The following is a 25106-nucleotide window of genomic DNA, read 5'->3' as shown; positions in this document are numbered from 1 at the left end:
GGTAGGCCAAATCCAGCAGTGGAGATGCGGGCGGCACGGCACACACGTTGGGCGGTGTGGCCCGAACCAAAGTCCGGCCGATGCCTTTGTCTACGTGCTGCCGATGTTATAACACCGCACCATGCACATAACAATATGATGCAGTGGTTCCTTAACCTTTACTGCAGCCTTGCACCCTTTGGTTCTCAATTGTAAAAAATATATATATGTTAATAAATACATAGGTTTGACGAAACTAAGTAGTTGTACTTATGTGCCCGTGCATAATTTGTATTTCGATTATTTACCTTAAAAAAAAATCTGGCATGTCTCGCACCCCCAAAAAGGGCATCTCGCACGCCCAGGGAGTGCGTGCACCTCAGGTTAAGAACCGCTGCTTTAAATGCTAAGTTGAATTAGGGGAGGTCAACAACAGATTCACATATCGCTCGCAACCGAAGTTCACGCGCAGGCCCGCAAGCCCGTAAACACAGACGCACAGCGGCAAATATCCCAGGCGGTCGGGACAAGTGCCGTTAATGAGTACCCATTATTGCCGACATGGTGCCTGGTACTCATATAGAGCTGGGCTGACACAGAGCAGGCCCAGAACCGGTTCAGATAATTGCAAATGATGTTAGCTAAGGCCGGGAATCGAACTCAGGTCGCCCAGTTTGTAGTGCTGTGCAACGATTGCTGCACCACCAAGTCCCCGCTACAACGAGAATCACTGCAAACCTGGGGTCAATTACAATTATAAATGTGCCACTGGTAATAAATTACAGTCACAATGCAACTGCAATTTCAGCTAACGATACTGCTGTAGATCGAAATAGGTCAGTCAGAAGCAAGGTTCCTTTCATGCCACGTGGTATTTGGTCTGTCAAAAGCACCTAAGAGAGACCCAGGGCAGACTCAGATAATCGCCGCTCCACTCTCGTCACGACCCCATCCCTCATGTTCCCCGAGCCCTACCTCACCCCAAGTCACTGCCCCTACCCCATTGTTCCCTGAACCCTGCCTCACCCATGCCCTTCCGGGCAGCAGCAACTGCCTGGCCACCACACACCACTACCTCAATCTACTCTCATCTACGCTTAGCTTAGAAACCCATCGACCCTATCATTCCGTACACACCCTTCATACCGTACCGTCCACCTTCACGCCACCCCTTCTATCAGCCTCATCCACTATCACGCTCCATCCATTCCTCCATCAACCCCCTGCACCATCGCCTCCTTCCCCTGCTGCCATATCCCATTCCTTTTACAAACCCGATCACTAACGGCCATACGAGTACCATACCCATCATTCCATTATTTTGCCATTTTGTACCGTAGTCGGCAAGCATTGTCAAGTGCCTTGGCGAAAGGCGCTTTATAAATCCAAGATAGAATAGAATATTAGTCGTGGCCGGAAATCTAAATCAGGTCGCCGGGTTCGTAGTGCAAGGCGCTGCCCAATATGCCACCACTTCTCCAAGGTACACATTGCACATAAACACAAACAAAGATCGCCACCCGTGTAGCCGTAACAGACTGTTGGGGCAAGTGCCGTTAGCGAGCACTTATGAAGGCCGACATGGCACACGACGGGTTGGGTGGCCAGCATCACGCCCGACCGCCTTTGTCTAACCCAGTGGCGCTGTTTACTCACCGCACCAGATACTCATTTGAGGCTGAGTTGATCTAGAGGATGCCCAAGACCGGTTCTGAAAATCGTTACTTGTTTTGGCCGTGAGCAGGAATCGAACTCGGGTCACCGGGTTCATAGCGAAGTAAGCTAACCGCTACACTACTGCTCCTCACACACGCGCTTGCGCAAGCACACACAACAAAGACAAAGATCCCCCATATAGCCTTAACAGACTGTAGGGGCAAGTGCTGTTAGCGAGCACCTATGAAGGCCGGAACGGTACACGAGGGGGTGGGTGGCCAGCACCACGCCCGACCGCCTTTGTCTCCCTAGTGGCGATGTTTACACACCGCACCAGGTACTCATTTTGAGGCTGAGTCGACCTAGGGGAGGCCCGGGACCGGTTCAGATAATCGTCACTGGTGTTGGCCGTGAGCGGGAATCGAACTCGGGTCGCCAGGTTCATAGCGCAGCGCGCTAACCGCTACACTATCGCTCCCCCTAACAAAGATCCCCCATATAGCCTTAACAGACTGTAGGGGCAAGTGCTGTTAGCGAGCACCTATGAAGGCCGGTAACGGTACACGAGGGGGTGGGTGGCCAGCACCACGCCCGACCGCCTTTGTCTCCCTAGTGGCAATGTTTACACACTGTACCTAGGTACTCATTTGAGGCTGAGTCGACCTAGGGGAGGCCCGGGACCGGTTAAGATAATCGTCACTGGTGTTGGCCGTGAGCGGGAATCGAACCCGTGTCGCCAGGTTCGTAGCGCAGCGCGCTAACCGCTACACTACTTACACATGCGTACACACCACACGCACACAACTGACAGGAATGTAAGGCGATGCCTACCTTAATATAATCAGAGCCAAGCTCATGGCCAAAAATGAAGCTGCTCGGGCAATAGAATCGTGATCATTTTTTCGACGGGACATCAAAGGACTTTTATAGAAGGCCCAGATGTGTTGCCGCAACTGTAGCCACATCTGCTCCTCGGCTCAGGCGTGCAACACAAACACCGGCATCTCTTTGCATACGCTCACAAAAATGTATTGAGAGGAGATACAACTTCTGATGACGGCTGGCACAATAAATAGCGAGAGAAATATCTCTCGTACAGCCTTACAAATAGTTGGTGCGTGTGTGGTAATTGAGTGCTTGTTAAGGCTGTCACGTGACATGAGGGGGTGGGGTGTGGCAAGCACCACGCCTTTGTCTCCCCCAGTATTGACGATTACACAACGCACCAGGTACTCATTTATGGTCGAGCGGACCTAGGGGATGCCACGTGCAGACACGACTTTGCCATTGATGTTAACCCGACGCCGGCTATTTATGGTTAATACAAACAGCGGCATTAACCGGGGCTGCCTGCCAGATTCGAACCGCCGGGCCTGGTCCCCACCGCCCAATGGATGTCACCCGTCTGTAAACATACGCCGTGACCGGCCATTGGCCAAACGTCCCAATGCTGCCGACGAATTGTAATCCGCGAATTACGCAACTGGGATTGCAAAGGAGCAGCAGCAACATCGCCCCCCTGCAGCAAAAAAGACTTGGCAGCACCCCCCTGCAAGGGAGTCTTGAGAGTGGGCGAGGCTCTCCGATGGATACAAGCGAAGTAATAATAATAATGAGAAGAGGGCGATTTGGTTTGAGAGGTAACAGACACCACCCCCCTCCCTCCTCTTCTTCCTCCGCAGCACGCAGCAGCAGCAGCATTGCCATGCGCTTCTACTCACTTGTTGATCTGAGCCAAGAACATCCCCTTGAGCGCGTAGAATTCCGCCGTCATCTCCTTGGTGAAAAACTTGAGGTTCGTTGACTCGATCAATTCCAGTCCCTGGGGGAGTTCGGGCGAAAAATAGGCAGTTAGCGCAATTTGCACCAACCTGGCGTGTGTGCGTACGTGTGTGTGTATATACATACGTAGCGGTTAGCACGCTGTGCTATGAACCCTGCGACCCGAGTTCGATTCCCGCTCACGGCCAACACCAGTGACGATTATCTGAACCGGTCCTGGGCCTCCCCTAGATCGACTCGGCCTCAAATGAGTATCTGGTGCGGTGTGTAAACATCGCCACTGGGGAGACAAAGGGGGTCGGGCGTGGTGCTGGCCACCCACCCCCTCGTGTACCGTTCTGGCCTTCATAGGTGCTCACCAACAGCACTTGCCCCTACAGTCTGTTAAGGCTATACGGGGGATCTTTGTGTATACATACAAGCGTGCGCATGGCAACGTGCGCGCACACACACATTCGCAAATGCACACGCACAAATACAAAGATGCCCCCCCGTATAGTCTCACCAGACTGTTGGGGCAAGTGCTGTTAGCGAGCACCACCTATGAAGGCAGTGGGCGGCACATGAGGAGGTAGTTTGGTCAACACCATGCCTGGCCACGTTTGTCTCCCGTGCTAATGTTTTACACAGCGCCCCAGGTACTTATTAAAGACTGAATAAACCTAGTGGAGGACCAGGACCGGTTCACATATTAGTCCCCGTTGTTGGTTGTGAGCAGGAATTAAATTTTTGTTGCCGGGTTCATACTGCACTGCGCTATCCTCTGTGCCACCGCTTCCCACTCTTTCTCCCACAAACACTCACGATTTATGTATTTTGCACACAAGCATAACTTTGATAATCTTCCGATGGCATCCTATGACTCGCAAGAACAAAACACAACATTCCCAACGTTATTGTTGATGGAAGAATATTCAAACCATTATCATATTGCCATCAATCTTAACGTAAATAGCAAATGTGGCCCTCATTTGTATCTTTATAGCTGAGATTCGGCAATATGTTCACTTTAAAAACTTACGTAAAATATTTCACGCCAATGCACATGCATAAGTGAGACACGGGTAATTTATTCCAGCAAAAGGATGCACGTCTGCAAATCCCATTAGCCAAACTCATCTGCAGTCTCCGCAATTTAGTTTAGAATGAGGGCCACTCGACTGGAAAAGATGAATCTGCATTCAAATGTTACATCCCCAAAACCACAATTTAAAAAAAAAGAAAATTACTTCAATCTTGCGCGAGTACCTATTCTTACCCTGGTTCAAAAATTAGCCAGTTCCTTCCCAAGGCCGGTTTGAACACAGGATAGCGCTTGGGTGGGTGACCACCTGCGCACAAACAGATTGCCATAGGGCTTGCAGGGCTACGTGATTGGCAGCAGAGGCCCATGCAGCAAAATGCATTGTTGTACTGCACTTCTATTCTCCCATCACGTCTAACCTCGCCACCTTCACAAATCCGCACCGACCAGCGTGGCAAAGTACAGTCAAACAACCCCCCCACCTCCCCCCCCCCCCCCCCGGAACTACTCCCGGCACAGGTGTGGTGGAGGCTCTCATCCAGCAGTGGACTGACCGAAAGGGCCATGCAAATGTACAGATGCGCACGTGCTACAATGCGGGCATCTTCTTCTGAGCAACCACTACAATTTCACATTCAGGTGGGAAATTCAGACAACTGTTTCAGGAGCAGCGCAGTGTTATCGCTGTGATGTCTCCTTCGCATTTGTGGATCGGACATTGCGTCGTTATACGTTGTACGGTCTTGTTCTGGATGACAAAAGTTGCCGCACAATGGAGAGTAAAAAATTTCCATGTGTACATCAGGTATCCCCCCGCATCTTCTACTGCCATGGTTTGTGCAGTGGATGCGGTTTAGGGTGGGCCATGAGCTTCGTCGAAGATCAAACCCAGGGTTCTTCTGCGTTGAGTCTTACACAAGGTGTTTGTTTGCGAGTTCTTTTGAATTCCAAGCAGCTCTCCAAGCTTCATCGGAGTTGAACTCGCATTGCTAACGGTTAAGCGCGTAGGTCCAAAAGGGCTTGCGTGCCTTCAAGCGACGACGAGGGACGTCATTGAGCTCCTGGTGAATGGGAAGGCGACCGTTTTCCTCGATTTGCAGGACTTCCCAGGAGGGCATGCTCAGAGGCGACACAGCCATGCACTTTTGGGCAGAATTCTGTAGGAATTCGGCGAGGGCATCCTAGGGTACGAGGAATAGAGAGGGGCACGTGGTCGCCGCTCACAAAGGGGGCGTCTGTACGCTTTGTCGTCGTGCCACGCGATTTTTCTGCGAATCACGCTCGCAGCCATCATTACACACTCAGCTGCCAACAGGTCCCATAGGTCGGCAAGTTCCCGGTGGAACAATTTAATTAAAAAAACAACAATAACACGCCATTGTTTCAAAACTAACTGAAATTAATGAAGGGGGAGAGGGGGGGCGAGACATTCGTACACAATGACCTCCCAGCAAGGACAGCAGTGCAAGCCTTGGGAATGTAAATGTTGAATGAATGGCCTTGTAATGCATGGTATTTTTCAAGCTAGGGCTCAATGCCAGACGATTCAGATCTAAACAATGGAAAGGCCTGTTATTATTATTCGTCCAAAGTGTACGGGTTAACGCATTTTAAAATAACATCCTACGGCGGCGGATATTTTGAAATCAATACAGAAATTGTCGATGTTCCTGTGCAGGCAGATGGAGAGGTGGCCACGTGCGATGGTCCGGCGAGCTGCACCATGGAACCCGGCGACCCGACTTTGATTTACATCTGGTGTTCTCACGCCAGTGGCGAGCGATCTCCGTTCCTGGGGGCCTCCGCTGCCTTCATCAACCCCTTACTGACCGGCGTGGTGAAGTATGGGCAAATAAAACGCGGTGACTGAGAGGCACGGGGAGGCCTTCATTCCCCTCTGAGTGGAGAAAATTAATAACAGCTGTTTCCGTACGATTCTACACTCTCTGTAGGTAAAAATGACACCGGTTATTGATGTTCATGTTGATGTTCATAAATTGTATATAATATAATTGGATTTTTTTGCCGCTGCAAGATATTTTTTTTGCACCTTCTTTGAGAAGCATTTTCGCTTGTATGTTAACCGATGTATTTTATCGCTTGTTTTCCTTACACAGGACCATTTGTCTGAGTGTCCTCTGACTGGTGACAACGTAATAACGGGTCTTGTGGTGGAGAATTATAAAAACATTAATTAGCAGACAATAACGCCTCCTTCCTTCACAACTCTGTCCCCACACACTAACATGGAATAAATGTGTTTTTTTTTACACATCCTATCAGCCACATGGCCTTCTGGGAGTGTGTAATTTTCCGTGGCATTTGTTCAACATAAGTGAACTCTGGACCGGTGTCAGCATGCAGTGTCTCATCAGGAGGCATTCTGAATATTTGCCTGCAATAAATTTCCATGTGATAAGCCACTTCGTTGAGCTATCATTTGTGGCCAGGTCGCTTCTGAAAAAGAGCTAATGTACATAGCTCGGTGGCGGCTTGAACCAATAAAACTATAATAATTTAGTTTTAGGTGGGTTTATTAAATAAGGTCACCGACTGGTACTCTCACCTGACCACCTGAGAAGAGACGATTCAACTGTGATCTGCTGGGCTGTTGGAAACGCTCGTGAAACACTATTAACACGCCGCAGGCCATCAGACCTGGAGACACTTCTTCCTCATTGTCATCGGCCCTACTGTTGCCAGCATCGTTGCCCGCCATCATCACCACCGCCAATTACTTCCTCACCACCATCAGTTACTTCTATCCTGAAGACGAAGATCCCACTGCCACCACAGACAATGACCCCCTCAGGTTGCCATCTAGACTGTTGGGGCAGGTGCTGTTAGCGAGCACCCATACAAAAAAACGGCACAGCTCAAACGGCGCACGAGTGGGATGGTGTGGCCAGCGCCACGCCCGGCGGCCCTCGTTCTCCCCTGTGTTGATATTTTACACGCCGCAATAGGTACTCGTACAAGGCTGAGTCGACGTAAAGGAGGCACAGGGCCGAGTCAGCTATTCGCTCCTGACATTGGACTGCGAATGGGTATCGAACCCGGGTCGTCGGGGTCTGGAGTGCGGTACACTAACCACTGCGCCACCGCTCCTCACTGTAGCACCACAACCACCAGCACCCCTGCAAACCTGGAACCAATTACAATGGTGTCATTGTTAATGAATTGCAGTCACAAGGTAACTGTAATTTTAGCCAACGATCTAATTTGGTCTGTCAAAAGCAGCGTTCTTTCTCCATAGCACGTGATCATGATCAGTGCCGACCTTACGAGGTGGTCACTAACAGCACTTTCCAAACGGGTCTCGAAGGCCAAACGGGGAATTGTTGCCATCATGTGCCGTGTGTGTGTGTGGTTTACTTGTGGTTATTGATGGTTGCAATGATTCACGCAATATTTGTTTTGTTGTGTTCTGCGTCGGCAGTGGTGCACAAGCACAAATACCAACAAAAAATTCAACAAGTTCGTCAATAACAGTGCCACAAGGGGAAGTAATATATATACGAGATGATGTTTCAGGTAATGGTCCTTCTTTATAGTAAAGATCTCTGCTATAGTGAAATAAATTAAATACTTAGGTCTCAACCACCATCCGCACCCTGACCAAATTAACACCTCATTTGTTAGTTGTGCCACTCTACTCGTTCTCGACAATAATTGTTTGTTGTCTTTGTTTTGTTGATGCTGCTGTGCTCACAGCACGTTTGATCTGATCTTTCCGCGCATTCGGACAGCGAGATTTGGACCTCGCAGCTTTGCGGTCAAGCGGCCCATCGGCCTGAAACTCACCTACCCATTCACTCACCTACTCGGCGGTCCATCGGCCCAGAACTCACTGCCGCTGCATGTTCGAAACTCTTTACAAACATTTAACCAGTTCAATGTAAAATGCAAGGCAGAACTGTTTAATAGAGCTTACAATTTTACGAATATTGTGCGCTCGTGATAACCTAGGTTATAAGAGTTTGCAATCGGCTACACGGGACCCATCGTACGCGTAACAAATCAAACAAACCCAACACTCGCACCGCCCCCCCCCCCCCCTAATTCCCCCCCGTGCCCTCTCACCTGCATGCACTCGTTCTTGCCCATGACGCCCGCCATCTGCAGGTAGCACTTGACCTGCTGGCGTATCTTCTGGAAGCAGTCGACGATGGGCACGGAGGGGATGGTGTGTATGCGGCTGAGTGAGTCCAGAGCCACACCGACGAGGCCCTGCTTGCGGGCCATCTTGCCGTACTGGATGATGGCTGAGGCGGAGGCGTGCACGCCCAGCAGGGCCTGGCTGCCGTTGGGGTCGCCCTGTGAGCATGCCTCGTACGACGTCACGATCGCTGCGGCGCGCACGCACGGGGAGACACGCGAGACAAAGCGCCGACATGCGTGTTCGTCATTATGATTATTATTAAGCGGTTCACGCAACGCATTTTCACTACTTCGTGCTTCTTCCATTGCCGAACACTTTTCGCACGACGCGGAACGCGCACCGTTATAACGCAGAACCACGCCCATCATAACGCGGTTTCTGAGCAGCTGCCGACAAACTACTTGCTTGCGCTGCGTAGCCGATCAAAATGACACAAACGCGTACCCCCCCTCATCTCATCAGCAATTCCACGCTCGACGCGTTTTTTTTTGCATAACGCGGCACTTTTCAGGAACTCATCTACCGCGTTAAACGAGAGATTACTGTCATGGTAATTTATTGCTTGTGACCCTGCTGCGTTGCCGCCGTACACTATTCGCTCGCTCTCGAAGAGGGAGAGAAAGAGAGGGTGAGTGACTCCGAGGTGCGAGGAGGAACCGAAGAGGAACGGGAAGGCAGCCACGCGACAGGTCGCCGCCAACAATCGCCAAAGCTCTGCGGTCCTCTACATATTCGGTGTTATCAGCAAATGAATGGGTGTTTCCATTTGGGAGGAAACCGGAGCAGCCGGAGAAAATCCACGCGTGCTAGGGGACAACACGCAATCCCATACAGACGGAAGAGGTGCAGCCTACATTTTTGCCGTACCACCATCGCCTGGGGAGCCATGGCACGGCTCCTCCTCGACACCCACAGGAAGGGAGTTTCACAACATTTGTGCGAGTGGACTCACAGTCATCTGTTTCCATCTGTACGGGAACAGAGTGATGCACCCTCGCGCAAGGCGTAGGGTTTTTCTCCGCGTGTTCCGGCTTGGCTGAAAACATCTTAAAATAATAACCCAATGCAGGATCCCCTCCGCAAAAAAAAGTCTCGAGACTCGATGTGGCTTTCCTGGATAAATAAGCAACATTCTAATTAAATAAATGTGTATAATTATCATCCAAAACCCTCTTCGCCCCAACAACCTCTAGGAAAGCGAAGGAAATGAATTGGTAACGATGGAGTACCGTGTTTCCCCATTACCCCCCCCCCGCGCTCTTGGCAAGGTGCCACCAATCGCTGCAGCTCAATGGAGGGGAGAAGTTGGCAGACGGAACGGCGCAGAAATGCAACACGACGGGTTCAAGTCCACCGAACTTGCCCAGCGATTACATCTCTTTAAATACGACACCGCCGATCTCCAGCGGTAGGTGGGGGGGGGGTCCTTATCGCCGGTTGCACCCAGAGCTGAGAGGACTTTGGCGGTGGGAGGGATTCATTTGTGAGATTTACGAGACGGGACTTTGTGAGCTTTACACTATGAAACGTGCAGTGGACACCGATGGACTATCTGCCCAAGGAATGGTGATGATGATGACACTACAGAACTTCCCTGGGTATACCAATGGATTTTGCTCCATTACCTCATGCTGTGAGTGGCATTACTGTGGTGGGTATTCTCGGGCAGTGTGTTTTCTCCTCCCACGTGCAAAACACTCCTTGAGCCACCACCGTCTGGCTATACGATCACTATACACCACCACCATCATCATCACTACCATCCCCCACACCAAGACTACCATCATCACTACCACCACCACCCATGGCATCACTCATATGATACACCACCACCAATTGGCGGAGCACCCCACTGAAGGACTCTCTTGGAAAAGAATCTCGAGACTCACCGAGGATTTTCTATATAAATAAATCACGTTATAAAAACAGAATTTATCGGGTGGGATGACGCACTTTTGTTCCTGGAAGGTCCCTACAGGCCTGTCCATGGCCACATCTCTCCGGCATTATCAATAATTAAATGCACCGCACTTAACCTGCTTTGCACATCAAGCAAAACATTAAAAATGTATTCCTTGAAATGATTTCGCTACGCCTGGCATGGGACTCTTTTTCAATGTTAAATATTTTCCTATTTCCAGTGAAATTGTTTCACAGTACAATCGCAATGTTCCTGCAAAGACCCAGGATTTTGTTACGGATTTTTAAAAATCTCCATCAAAGCCCAAACAAACTGAAAAGCACGGAGAGGCACAGACTCAGAATTGCCGCGGTGGTGAGATGTTAACTTCCTCGCTTGGTATGCAGGAGGTCGTGGGTTCAATCCCGACCCTAACACCTGCATATTTGAAATGATCACGTGGATTTTTCTCCGGGTCATCTGGGTTTTCCGTCCATATTTAGAATATATATTATTTTTACTCTTTTTTTATTACCGGGTAAGGCCCACTGAGCTATAAGGCTCTTTTTTTTTAGAAATGATAGCTCAACAAAGTGGCTTATCATGTGAAAAATTATAGCAGCTAAATACTCTAAACGCATGTCTAAATCTGGAGGAAAAAACCGGAGGACCCAAATATACAGCAGGCATCAGGGTCGGGATTGAATCCACAGCCTCCTGCATACCATCCATAAGAGGTTTTTGGGTTAGATTGAGTAAATATAAATGTCTCGTTAAATCCGCCACAGCGAATTAGTAGGGTTTGTCACGTAAACAAAACGTGCCAATTCTACAATTACTATTATAGCACATGGTGTGTTGGAGAGCAAATCTACAACATTTACAATTTCAATACGACGTTGCATCAGCGATTACAACTAGCATCATTAGGCGACACACCAGGCGAGGGAGTTAACATCTCGCCACCGCGGCACACCCACCGCTGTGGCAGCTCCCTAGGTTTCCCAGCTGAAAAGGTGAAGACATTGCAAAACGCTCGACATCCCCAGCGGTTGGCGGAAAAGCGAACCAAAACCCGCCAAGAACAACCCCGAAGCGCGGTGCGCCACGCACCCTGGTAGTGATGCTGGCGCCACATGAAGATGCTGCTCCAGTGCGACAGTGTGTCGGACACCATGGGCAGGCGGTTGCGCCACGTCTTCACGATGGCCTTCATATCGTGCAGGCTGTTGTGGCGGCCCAGGCTGCCGGGCTGCAGGCCCGCGTGGATCTGCGCCGCCTCCTGCAGCTCCATCACCTGCTGCGCGGCCTGCAGCAGCGGCGTGTGCACGTGCGACACCACCTGCGGCAGGCGGCGCCACTCGCGGATCGCCTGCCCGCTCGCCGTCTCCACCAGGCGCTCCACGGCCGCAAGGTGCTGCTCCTCGGGGTGACACACGGCCAGGTAGCCGCGGTACATGTTCACCTTCCAGGCCAGCTCGCGCGGGCAGCTCGACTCCACCTGCGGACGCGGGGGGGGGGGGGGCATCACGAGACGGGCACGTGGGCATGAGTTACCATCACTGGCAGCTCTAACAATAACGACGTCAGAACATTAAACTTTTAAAACTATTCGTTTTTTTTTTTATCAGGTAAGGCCCAATGAGCTATATGGCTCTTTTTCAGAAGCGATCTGGCCAGAAATGACAGCTCAAAAAAGTGGCTCTATCGTGTGGAAATTTATAGTAGCAAAATGAGAAACGCATGTTTCTCAATGTGGAGGGAAAAACCAGAGGATCAGGGATGGAACACGATCCTGCATACCAAGCGAGGGAGATACCATCTCGCCACCGTGGTGCCCCAACCACGGGCCGATGCCCAACTCTCCTTCATGAAGGGAAAAATTAAAGATGCCGGTAACAGTGGTGACATTGTGGCCATACAACTGAAACCATGGACCCATATAGTAAACCATAGATTATACACAAGCCACAGTGGAGAGATTGTGGGCATGCAACGCAACCTGCGGACCCATATACTCTCTCCTGAAGCCCTCTCGTGACGAGCAGACTGACATTGCCACTTAGCTCCTGAAAATATTGCCATGATGCGCAAGAATAGAATGACATATCTAACGTAACATAAAATAATTATTCGCGTCATTTTGCAGAATATAACAGCATATTCTTGGATCTTTCGGTAAAGTCACGTTGAGGGGAAACAATAAAATAATACAATATATAAAACAATAAAATTCTCACGACGTTTCGACTGCAACACAAACAGTCATCATCAGGTGCGAAAACCAACGGCAAGAACATTTGAAAGAAGTGGCGGTTTGTATTTATTTATTTTTAAACGTTAGCACCACGGATAGTGATCTGACAGTTTGTTTAGATGGGCGAGTCCATCTATGTTCGCAAAAGAGGAGGGGGGAGACGAAAAATTAATGTATGCTGTCTGAAAGCCACCGTAAGCGTGAACAATCAAATAAGACCCAAAATGGTTTATCAAATCCTTCCAATGATTGCTAAGCCAGAATCCATCTTCTCGGTTGAAATTGTCTCTGTGTTTGTATATGTGGATAGCCTCATGAACGAATCTCTCATGGTAGCCAGATGGCTTGCAAAGAACCTCTGTCTTGGAGAAGTCAATGTCATGTGAGCCTACTGAATTATAACAGTGATCTGCCACGGCCGAGGTGTTGGTCCTACCGTGTTTAAGGTCTGTTTTGTGTTCACGAATGCGGTCCGAGACATGTCGTTTGGTTTCTCCAATGTAACTACTACCACAGAGGCAACTTAGTTTGTAGACACCAGGGTACTGTATGTCCGGAATCACATCTTTTACAGACGGAACCAGATCACGGATTGTATGTAATGTGTTGAAACGGACCTGGATGTTGTGTTTATTCAAGATTTTGGAGATCTTTTTAATGATCCCCGCAATGTAGGGTAAAGTGATGGTTTTGAAAGGCTCCTCAAGAGGGTCCTTCTTCATGGTTTGAGTGATAGCTTTGCGGATTGTATAGCCGGAGTAACCATTAGCCTTAAGAGCTTGGTGTACGTGCTTCAGTTCACTGCCTATGTGTTCCTGGTCAGATATGCATTGGGCTCTATGGTGCAGAGTCTTGATGAGGTAATTCTTCTGTGATGGATGGTGGTGGGAATCCGGTTTCAGATAAGCATCCGTATGGGTAGCTTTCCTGTAGACAGAGTGGCTCATTGAACCATCAGGTCTCTTTTTTATTAGGTCATCCAAAAAAGGTAGCTTGCCATCTTTTTCGACTTCCATGGTAAATCTGATAGCTGGGTGTATGGAATTGATGTGGTCGAAGAATTGATCTAGAGCAGGCCGGCCATGTGGCCAGATGACAAAAGTGTCATCCACGTACCTCTTCCATAAGGTTGGGCGCAGAGTGGCAGTCTGGGTGGCGTCAGTCTCAAATTCCTCCATGAAAATGTTGGCTATAACCAGAGAAAGGGGGGAGCCCATTGGGGTGCCCTCAGTTTGTTTGTAGAAAGTTCCATTCCAAGTGAGGTATGTATTGGTTAAGCAGTGTCTCACCAGGGGGGGTACCTCAGTGTTTAGTCCTTGATGAACCAAGTCTTCAATGAATGCGATGGTGTCAGGTACAGGAACTTTGGTGAATAAGGAAACTACATCAAAACTGACAAGCAGGTCGTCTGGGGACAGGGAAATACCCTTGATTGTCGATACCAGGTGAGTAGAATTTTGTACCGCAGAGGTGTTTTTTCCAGTGAAAGGCCGCAGGATTTCAGACAGAAAACGAGCCAGTTTGTAGGTGGGGGAGTTGATAGTAGAGACGATGGGACAAAGGGGTGTATGTATTTTTGGTAAGCCGTATAATCTTGGTGGCCTGGCAGCAGACCTTAAACACGGTAGGACCAACACCTCGGCCGTGGCAGATCACTGTTATAATTCAGTAGGCTCACATGATATTGACTTCTCCAAGACAGAGGTTCTTTGCAAGCCATCTGGCTACCATGAGAGATTTGTTCATGAGGCTATCCACATATACAAACACAGACAATTTCAACCGAGGAAGATGGATTCTGGCTTAGCAATCATTGGAAGGATTTGATAAACCATTTCGGGTCTTAATTGATTGTTCACGCTTACGGTGGCTTTCAGACAGCATACATTAATTTTTCGTCTCCCCCCCTCCTCTTTTTCGAACATAGATGGACTCGTCCATCTAAACAAACTGTCAAATCGCTATCCGTGGTGCTAAAGTTTAAAAATAAATAAATCCACCACTTCTTTCAAATGTTCTTGCCGTTGGTTTTCACACCTGATGATGACTGTTTGTGTTGCAGTCGAAATGTCGTGAGATTTTTATATATATTTTATTATTTTATTGTTTCCCTTCAACGTGACTTTACCGAAAGAACCAAGAATATGAATTACTGCAGTCACGAAAGCTTTAAATCAAAATTTAATAGATCAGCAGTCAAGACACCTACTTCAAACATCTGTGTCCCCACATTTAATGCAAAAATACTAAATAATTTTTTGACGCAACCCATCGGCACCATGGCCTTCTGGGAGTGTATCATTTCTTCATCATCGATTCAGTACAAGACAATATCGGGACCCGTTTTGACATCAGCAGCGACAGCCTTTCTCGAATCAAAGTCGGTTAACTGCCAGATGTTACAGGCAAGGCTTCATTTCATACCTGGAGTGCCTTTGCATAACAGAGAAGAATTCATTTGTGGTCCTGCAATCTCCTGACCAGTGACGTTCAAGGAAAGGGAGTGGCAGCACACTGCACGATGTACCCACTGACCCGAGCTCAATTCCCAGCAGAGGCTATAACATCAATGGCGAGTGACATCTGCACCAATCCTGCATCCCACCTACTCCGCCCCCCCTCCACCACCACCGCCTTCCAACCAACACACTACTGACCAGCGTTGTACGTACGTCTGTATGTTGAGCGTCTTTCGCACCGTACAAAGCCAACCGTACTAACCGGAGGTGCGAAAGTGCGGTGAAGTGTGGTGTCGCGAGCCGCATGACCGACATTGTAGAGAGGGGGTGGGGGAGGCTTTCATTTCGCAGATGGGTTTATAACAAAGGTCTGAATATTATTACCTTCATTATAATTAATTGTAAACCAAAAAATATATTAACCAGCAGTATGCCTTCTGCACACACGAATGCGTACATGAAAATGAAGTGGTGTTAAGCTGGCTATTGCTGGGGGACATTAAGAGCTTCCGGAGATAATTCCCCGACTTGTGAGTGTAATGGCTAAATATACCTCCCACGATAAAAGACAATATTCGACACAGCCAATGGGGGCACCTTTGAAAATGAGCGTCGGCAAGCCTCGGAATATTTCCCTGCGTGAATATCCTTGATAAATAAGTAATTTGCGGTCAAAACGAATCCGCGCGGCAACCGCGCTTTTTGGTTATTTTTGTCACCGCGGCACGTGACGTCGATATTTAATAAATGAAATCGCTCACTTTGTACAACTTGAAAGAAAAACATGTTGAAGAAAAGAATAACCCGATATGGAAATGAGAACACGTGCCCACGCTCGGGAGGCGCTGTTCGTGGCCACCTGTTTGGGCCAGTTCGATCCCTCTTAGGGCCACCGGTTCATGAGCAAACTCTCAATACGTTCGTCAAAAACACAGTGGCCCTAAAAGAAAACCATATACGTATCAAGGTGAAGTTTCAGGCTACGGCTCTTCTTCATTGCCTTGGGCTATGGGACATTTTTGGAAATGGGTCCTCCCATCATAGCAGCGAAATAAATAAACAAATGCCTGTCCCTGCACATAAAAAAGTGTAAAGTATTTTTTCACATATCCCATCAGCCGCACAGCTTTCAGGGAGCACGGAATTTCAGCAGCATTTGGTCCAACACAAGAAAACTATGGGACCTGTTACAACACTCAAACGTCGCATCGGCAGAGTCAGGCGTGCTTAGCAGAGGGCTAATGAAAAAGGACCAATACGTGAAATGTCACCTCTTACACACATTTTTCTTTAAGGTCACGGTGTTATTGAGGAACGTGTTGGTTGCATTTGGGTGATTTGTGCTTACACACGACTGCCAAAGCAGCATCGCCAAGTAGAAGAGAAACTGCGTGAAAAATTTCACCACCAATAACCACAAGTAAACCACACACAAAGACAAAGATCCCCCGTATAGCCTTAACAGACTGTAGGGGCAAGTGCTGATAGCGAGCACCTATGAAGGCCGGAATGGTACACGAGGGTTTTGGGCGGCCTACACCACGCCCGACTATCTTCATCTCCCCAGTGGCGATGTTTTACACACCGCACCAGGTACTCATTTGAGGCTCAGTCGACCTAGGGGGAGGCCTAGGACAGATTCAGATAATTGTCACTGGTATTGGCCATGAGCGGGAATGGAACCTGGGTCGCCGGGTTAATAGCGCAGCGCGCTAATTGCTACACTACCGCTCCCAAAACCACATGCAGACACACATACACCTGGCATACGATGACAAAGATTCCTCACTAAGCCTTATAGACCCGTTCGGGCAAGTGCTGTTAGCGAGCACCCAGTAAGGTCGGCACGACGCACGAAAACCTTTCCTATACCATGCACTCCAATCATTTTTTGTAACTCTCTGACCCGCCCCTACTGGACATCTGTGAAAAAGTGCTTCATAGCTCTTTGGCTCTTTCAGGCCTGATGACGACCGCTTGTTTTGCGATGGAAATGTCGTGATTTGTTATATTTTATTTTATTTCTAACTACGTGACTTTACCGAAAGAACCAAAGAGCATGGATTCCTGGAGTCACGAAAGCTTCAAATCAAGATTGCTTCATCGCTCATCGGATTCCTCTCCATTCTAAATAAAGATTCCGAATTCTGAGAAGTGGCACAGAAAGGAAAGGTGCTCGCCTCGAGCCTTCATTCTCCCCTACGTGAGCGCGCGCACGCACACGGACACACGCTCGGCACTAAATGTTTTAAAAGACGACTTCAAAACGTCGCACACGATAAAAAAAACCCCTCATCTTCATAGTGAATGCATCTGGAAGGCGCCTGCGTGGACGGGGGGGGGGGTGAGGCTGGCTGTGGGTGTGCATCAGTGAATGTAGCCAAGCATCTCACGCATGCTGCTGCTTGTAAAAGTTTAGAAGACGTGAGCTCGATGATGAGGCTGCCCCCCCCCTCCTCATCCCGCGTCCCCCCCCCCGTTTCGTACGCCTGCGGTGTTCCTTTATTCATTTATGTTGACACAGGTGAAACTCACTGGGAAATAAATGCTCGTTTCCAATGGGGACCTGGTTACACCAGACACTTGGCGCTCAATTAATAACGTACATGCAAATAAACACGGTAATGATTGACCGCTGTGACCACAGCTGAATTTCAGACGCAAGTCCACGCAGGTTAAAATCGTGTTCCTTCGACAGAGGCACTAAAGTGCCGTCAAAACGCCTCTCCCCCCAAAAAAACCGTGCGGGGACGCCGCAAATCCTGCCGCTTGTTGCCCGTTCCCATGGACCACTTCCCCCAAGTGCCGCAACAGCGGAGAGGAACCACGCAACCGAGAAAAACAATCACCAACAATTTTTTAAGACATCAACACCACGCTACGGCTGGGTGGGGCATCCTCTTCCACGCAGACGCACGAGGTTGGCGGGCGCGCACGTGCAGCCGCGTGTGTGTGAGAATGGTGACCTCTGGTTCCTGCACGGCAGAATCAATACTGATAAGCCGCTCACTGTGCAAGCACAAGAGAGCCACCCGCTCCCTCAAAGCTCTGAGCAAATGAGCGTGTAGGTGGGGTAGCGGGGGGGGGACTTGCCAAGTGCCACCCGGTCACCACCGTCCAACTCCCGTTGTTGATATTAGCCAGCTTTAGTGGGCAGTGCGCCCTGACCCATTAATTAAACAAGTACTATGCCCCCTTTTGCAAGGCAGCACACGTTTGAGGTCGATCTGCCTGCTACGTTGCTGAAACTCGGAATGGAGACACACATACTGTACTCCAGTAAAGACCTCCAGATTTTGTAGTGCAGAGGACCCATAAACTTGTAAAGCCCTTCCACCGAGACCCCAATACAGACATACTGAGAGACCAATACATTCATTAAAAAAACCCTTTAAACTTAGATGCCCAAACTTCTTACATCGAGGTGCAAAAACATATATAAACAGATGATCTTTAAATTATTATTTTTATTTTTTCCTAAATAGAAATGTTAATACGGTTTTCCCTGTTTAACTGATTTCGTATACAAGTGATGTAAATGTTGTGGGCTTTTGCGCTAATTTATTTAGCAACGTTCGCTTGTTCGTGCAAATTATCAGTGGCTTCTTGCTGCGCCCCGCATTTGTTTAAACAGCAAATACTTTCTGCGGTTAGTGCCGTCGTCAGTGGCGAGCCCAACAACAGCAGAGAGATCACTGTACGATCAATGTCTCTGCAGCAGAGGTAGGAGGAGGCCTCAAGCATATGGCTTCAATTCCCCACCACAGCCAAGGGATCAAAACACAAGCCGTGATGTTTTAAAAAAAAGAGAGAAACAAAAAGGAAAGATGAGAGTTGGGGGACGGTGGGGTGTGGGTGGGGGCCAGGGGGGGATGTCAGAGGACAAGAGGGAAAGAAGACAAAGATCCCCCGTGCAGCCTTAACAGACTGTTGGGGCACTTATTAAGGCCGGCACTACACACACGAGGGGGTGGGAGGCCAGCACCACGCCTGACCGTCTTCGTCTCCCTAGTGACGATGTTTACACACAGCACCAGGTACTCGTTTTGAGGCCGAGTAGACCTCGGGGAGGCCTCGGGACCGGTTCAGATAATCGTCACTGGTGTTGGCTGTGAGCGGGAATCGAAGCAGGGTTATAGTGCAGCGCGCTACCACTCCCCACAAGAGGGAAAGAAGCGCACACACGTACAGAATCGGCGCCAGTGGTGGCAAAGACTTGCAGCCATTTCCTGGCAATGCTCAATCCCCGCCGCAGAATCTCTTAAGAGAAAAACGCGCTCGCAAGAGACACTCGTGAGAAAGCTGCATGCCAGCCCCAATCAACTCCCAATGCCACATCCACCTATTATAATACTCATCATCATCCTCATCAGCCCGTGATTAATCCACTACTGAATGAAGGGTTCCCACTGCTCCCCCTCCCACCCCACAAGTCCGCGCATGGCCGGATTCGTGGCCGCACTGCCACCTTCTGGCAATCACAGGGCAACAACAGTCGGGGTTTGAGAGTCGTGCTGAAAATCATCTCGTCCACCGGATCCTCGGCCTCCAGAGTTGCTGGCTTACGAACGTGCATCGACACCGTCCACGTACGCCTCGCCGAACCCTTCCCAAGGAAAATCGTCTGATTTCAGGCCATCACTCTTATTTTGGACCAATGTTAATCAGGATAGGATAGGTTGTTCAAGCAGTCACGACTCTTGGGCCGGTTTTGACATGTTCGAGTCTCATCAGCAGAGTGTGGCCCGTAACAAACGCTGCTGAGTTTTGTCGATGTGATTTAATAGGGCAAAGAGCCGCCCCCCCCTGCCCCCCACAATCAGCGCAGTATAGTGAAATAGCAAAAATAAAAAAAGGGCCCTCTTGTTTGAACTGCGGGTAACAACAATTATTTAAAACCCGCTGAAAAACACTGCTTCAGAAGGCTAACAGACTGACGGACCCACAGGCCATTTCATTCTTTTGGTGGCGAGACAAAACCTTCGTCTGTTTTTACTTACAGGGGGCGCCACAGTGGCGAGATGTTAACTACCTCGCCTGGAATGCAGGAGTTTGTGAGTTCAATCCCGACCCTGACACCTGCTGTATATTTACAGTTTGCATGTCTCTCTCTCTCCCCGTGGTCACGTGGATTTTTTTCCGGGTCCTCCGGTTTTTCCCTCCCCATTTAGAAACATGCGTTTAGAGCATTTGGCTGCTATAAATTTCCACACGATAGAGCCAACTTCGTTGAGCTATCATTTGTGGCCAGGTCGCTTCTGAAAAAGAGCTGTACAGCTCAGTGGGCGTTACCTGGAAAAACAAAAGGAGTTAAGTTTTTTTTTGTAAGTAGCTTAGCTTCACTTATCATTCACTGCATCCCAGCTACAACGGAAAGCAACCCATGAGAGAGACTTGGCGACCAAAGCACTGCATCGGCCCCACTTCGGAACGCTCCTCTTGATAAAGGGGATCTTCTCTCCCGTGGCATCGGCTGAAACGGCGAGCGTTGTCGTTGTCGTCGTTGTCGAAGGCTCAAGATGAGCCGTTCATGTAGCCTACACATACAAGAGCCTTCTTCGCTTACAACACGCATCGCCAGCGAGACGGTGGGGGGGGGGGGCAACGTGGAAGAGGGGCAGTCGCGTAAGGACAAGCATAACAAGGCTGGAGCCAGCAGGACTAGTTACCTAGGCGTGTTGCCATGTAACAAATGTTCGACGGAATAAAATTTTTATACGAGCGGTGGGGCGGGCGTGAGTGTCTGGGGTGCGGCGCGTGCGCCCGTGCCCGTGCGCCCGTGCCCGTGCGTGCCCACTGCTGCGCACAGCCGAGCGATGCTGCGCCGCCCGTCTTCCCCATAAACACAACGGCACATCGCACAGCACGCAGCGCACGCAACGTACACACAGTACACATACGCGCATGGTAACCAAAAAGCACGAGCGCGCGCACACACAAGATGGAGCATCACACTACACACACAACATACGCACGCACCACACGGGGTGCACGCACACGCACACACACACAACGTGAAACGTGACACCACACGTACCATACATCGTACGTACCAATCTGGACTAGCGCACCACTCTGCACACGCCAAACACACAATACAGCTTAACAAGCCACACACGACACACCTGTTTACACGCGTGTGCGGGAAACATGAGCGAGTGTGCACGTGTGTTCGTGCGCAGAGTTGGGGAAGCGGTTAGTGTGGTGGTTAGCTCGCTGAAATACTAACCCGGCGACCCACGTGCGATTCCCAGCCACGGCCATCATCGGTGGCGATTATCTGAACCGGCTCTGGACCTCCCCTAGGTGTTCCTCAGCTTTTAAATGATCACCTGGTGCAGTGTGTAAAACATCAGCACTTGGTGAGGCAAAGGCGGCCGGGCGTGGCCACGCCAACCTGCTCATGCGTCATGCCGGCCGCAATCAACAGGCGCTCGCCGACAGTAGTTGCCCCAACAGTCTGCACGGCTAGAGGGGAGATATTTGTTTTTGTTTTTGTGCACAGCGAGGAATGCGGGTCGTGCAACTGCCATTCACCCCGATACGTGAACCCGCAACATCTGATCTGCATCTGTCCCACGCATGACCTCCTGCCAGCGAGGCCTACACCACTTGAAGCTGCTCAAATGGGCACCTAGCCTGGCACGTGTTTCGTGCTGACGGCATAAATACTTAAGTGCGTGCATGTGAGCATGTGGTGGGAGTGGTGGCACAGTGAATCACGCACTGCGCGAAGATCACGGTGACCCGAGTTCAATTCTCAACAAGAGTGACCTCATTCTGCCCTGGGCCTCCCTTTGGCTGACTCGGGCTCAAGTGATGCGACGGTGGGGAGACAAAGACGGCTGGGTGTGCGCAGTGCTTGCCGTACCAACTCTTCGTGCGCCATGCTCAATAACAGCACTTGCCCCATGTCTACATTAAGGCTGTGTGTTCGCGTGTGTATGTATGTATGTAGATGTGTATGTGTGGGTAGTGTAGCGGTTAGCACGCTGTGCTACGAACCCGGCGATACGGCCAACACCAGTGACGACTATCTCAACCGGTTCTGCACCTCTCCGAGGTCTCAATGAGTACCTGGTGCGATGCGTAAACATCGCCACAAGGAAGACAAAGGCGGCCGAGTATGGTGCTGGCCACCCACCCCCTCGTGTGCCGTGCCAGCCTTCATAGGTGCTCGCTAACAGCACTTGCCCCTACAGCCTCTTAAGGCTATACAGGGAATCTTTGTCTTTGTAGATGTGTATATGCGGGTATTTAATATGTATAAGAGCGTTGACATACGTGTAAGTTTGCGCAAGTGCATGTGTGCGCATGCGCGCAACAACGGAGGGAGGAGGACTGATGGTCACAACAACGAGAGGAGCGCCGGCTGTCTAAAACACAGCAACTTGGCACACAGATGGTGCGTCTGCCAGTCATCTCAGTCAGCTGTCCCATAACACCCGTGTCTGTCAGTGGACCTTCAACATTTCCCATAGCCTCAGAGCACACCTGGCTCTGGTACAAGCACTGTGGTGATGTCACCGCCAGTGGAAAATAGCGGCTGTTGTTGTTGTTGCGAATGCATGTGCCTGTGGGAAGCACAGGCGGTCCACCTGCCTGTCATTTCAATCAGTGAACCCATAACGCCTGGGTCCATGCCCGTGACCTCCTGCTAATAGTGGAGCCTAGCCTGGCACAAGCGCCGTTGCTTTGCAGATGTACGTTAGCGCGTACGTATACTTGCGTGCGCGCGAGCGTATGTATGTGTGCGCGCATGCCCTTGCCTGCGCAAGCGCCTCCTTCATGGCTCCCCAGTTGGAGACCCTCCAGGCGCAGTCTAGCACGAGGTGGGGGTTCACGTGGCCCTTGGCCTGCCCGTACTCCGTCAGCGCCTCCCACTGGTTGAGCTCCTTGCAGCAGCTGCACGCGAGCACAGGGGGAGACACCAATTCGAATAGGAAAAGGTAAAAGGTACAGCCCTGGAATAGCTTGCTCCCACCACCACTGGTGGAAGGACCTCCGCTAACTAGAAGCCCTAGAGGTAGCCCTGTCGAGAGTTTCTGGCCCTTCGAGTGATGTGCCCTACCCAAGCCCACATACTTTCATCATCAGTTTGAATGATGTCACCAACCTGCCTATGTTCTCTAGTCCGTCTGTTCCTCTTTCTGTTCATGACTGAGCATCTGACCTATATCTCACAGCAAGTAATACTACACCCCAATCCATCACCAAGAGGGGGACTTTTTTTGGTATCTCTACAGCCAGGCCGTAATCAATCTACTGCTGGATGTATGCCTCTTGGTAGACGTGGGAGTACACAACCTTTGTCACATATACAAATGTTTAATTTGAGAACTTCTCATCAAGAAGGTGGCCGGGTGGATTGTAGGTCACTCAACTTGGATGAAAGCTTGAGTATTATCTCCTTGTATTTATGGGTTTTCTCCACGCAAGCTTACTCCCCCCCCTCCACACAACCTGATGGTCAACAAAAACTAAACTGGCATATCGTTAAATACTTAGGACACGGCACAATTTAATGTTTGACTGTGTCGGGTGGTCGGAGATTCTCACGAATGACGTTGGGCCAGATCATTAATGTAGCCCAACCCAAAAACCAACAACAATGAATGAGACTGATCGTCTTCTTGCGTATATGGCATCATCATCATGAGGATGATGATGACAATGATGATGATGTTGTCTATGAGAAGGAGGTGCTCACCGAATCCAGTGTTCCTCCCACAGCTGGTACTCGGGGAAGACAGAGGGGGAAGCGTTCCCCTTCTCGTGCTCTTTCCTCGCATGCTCCATCGCTTTCTCGTACATCTCCTGGGCCTGCGGGCGAGGAGGACAGAGAGCCAAGCGTCAGCCAACGTCCGCGTACCGTCACCACGCTAACTCCGGTCATCCTTGCATTGGCGGTGGCTTTTGGCTCGGCCATCGAACAAAGACGGTCGCCGCATCGTGCGCTTTCAGATGCGTTGCTGGAGTTATGCATTTTAAAATCATCTACATTGAAAACTAATTTATTTATAACTGCTTTTTGTGTTTAGCTTGTTGTCCTTCGCCCTGTACCTCCGATTAGCTCCATTGGCTATGTACGGTGCAAAAGAAGTTCAACATACATACATATATACGTCGGGCCTTTCACCTGTCCAGTCAATCATTCCATCCATTTATGGGCATCCTCTCATTCTTGTGCGTCCATCTGTCCATCCACCTAGATATTCATCAGTCCTATCGATCCTTTAATTCATCCATCTCTGCCCATCGATCCATTACATTTATTCATCCACCCACTCATTCATTTGTCCATTCAAACATCCATTATCCTATCTATCCTTTAATTAATCTAAAAGCACTGCACCCATCAACCCAAATTATCTGTTTATACCATCCATTCATTGCTCCATCCATGTGTTTATCCGCACGAGTCCTAACGCTTCGATATGGCCCTCAAGCAGTGACACAAGTTACTGAGGTGTGTGTGCGCTACAAACCTAGCGACCCAAGTTCAATTCCTGCTCACGGCCAATACCAGTGACGATTATCTGAACCGGGTTGGGCCTCCCCTAGGTCGACTCAGCCTCAAATGATTACTTGGTGCGGTGCATAAAAATATTATCGCTAGGGAGACAAAGGCAGCCGAGCGTGGTGCTCGCCGCCCACCCCCTGGTGTGCCGTGCCGGCCTTAATAGGTGCTCGCTAACAGCGCTTGTCCCAAAAGCATGTTAAGGCTACACGGGGGTTCTTTGTCATGTGTGGTTGTCCACCAAGCTGTTTGAAAGTCCTCGGTAAGGAAGAGTCTCCGCTAACCCCTTGATCTCATCAATCCATCCATCAATCCAGGGCAGAATCCATGACTCATTAGGGTGTGCCATTTTGGCTCAAACTGTCCG

The 25106-nt window shown here is 49.7% G+C and overlaps 1 protein-coding gene across 2 annotated transcripts in view; it reads right to left on the bottom strand.

The window, feature by feature from the left end:
• The window catches only part of TRRAP (transformation/transcription domain associated protein), a 142418-nt gene that overhangs the window by 61557 nt on the left and 55755 nt on the right, over positions 1-25106 (bottom strand). For both annotated transcript variants that reach the window (XM_032966893.2, XM_032966894.2), the window contains 5 exons: positions 23930-24042; positions 22989-23124; positions 11617-12004; positions 8525-8790; positions 3357-3457 (listed from right to left, as the gene is read on the bottom strand). In XM_032966893.2, the coding sequence (XP_032822784.2) occupies positions 3357-3457; positions 8525-8790; positions 11617-12004; positions 22989-23124; positions 23930-24042 (1004 nt within the window). The remainder of the gene's footprint in view (positions 1-3356; positions 3458-8524; positions 8791-11616; positions 12005-22988; positions 23125-23929; positions 24043-25106) is intronic.

Source organism: Petromyzon marinus, chromosome 37 (assembly GCF_048934315.1).
Source record: "Petromyzon marinus isolate PM22_M1 ecotype Great Lakes invasive population chromosome 37, UKy_Petmar_22M1.pri1.0, whole genome shotgun sequence".
NCBI classification, from domain to species: domain Eukaryota; kingdom Metazoa; phylum Chordata; class Hyperoartia; order Petromyzontiformes; family Petromyzontidae; genus Petromyzon; species Petromyzon marinus.
This window is presented reverse-complemented; position numbering and strand designations above follow the sequence as displayed.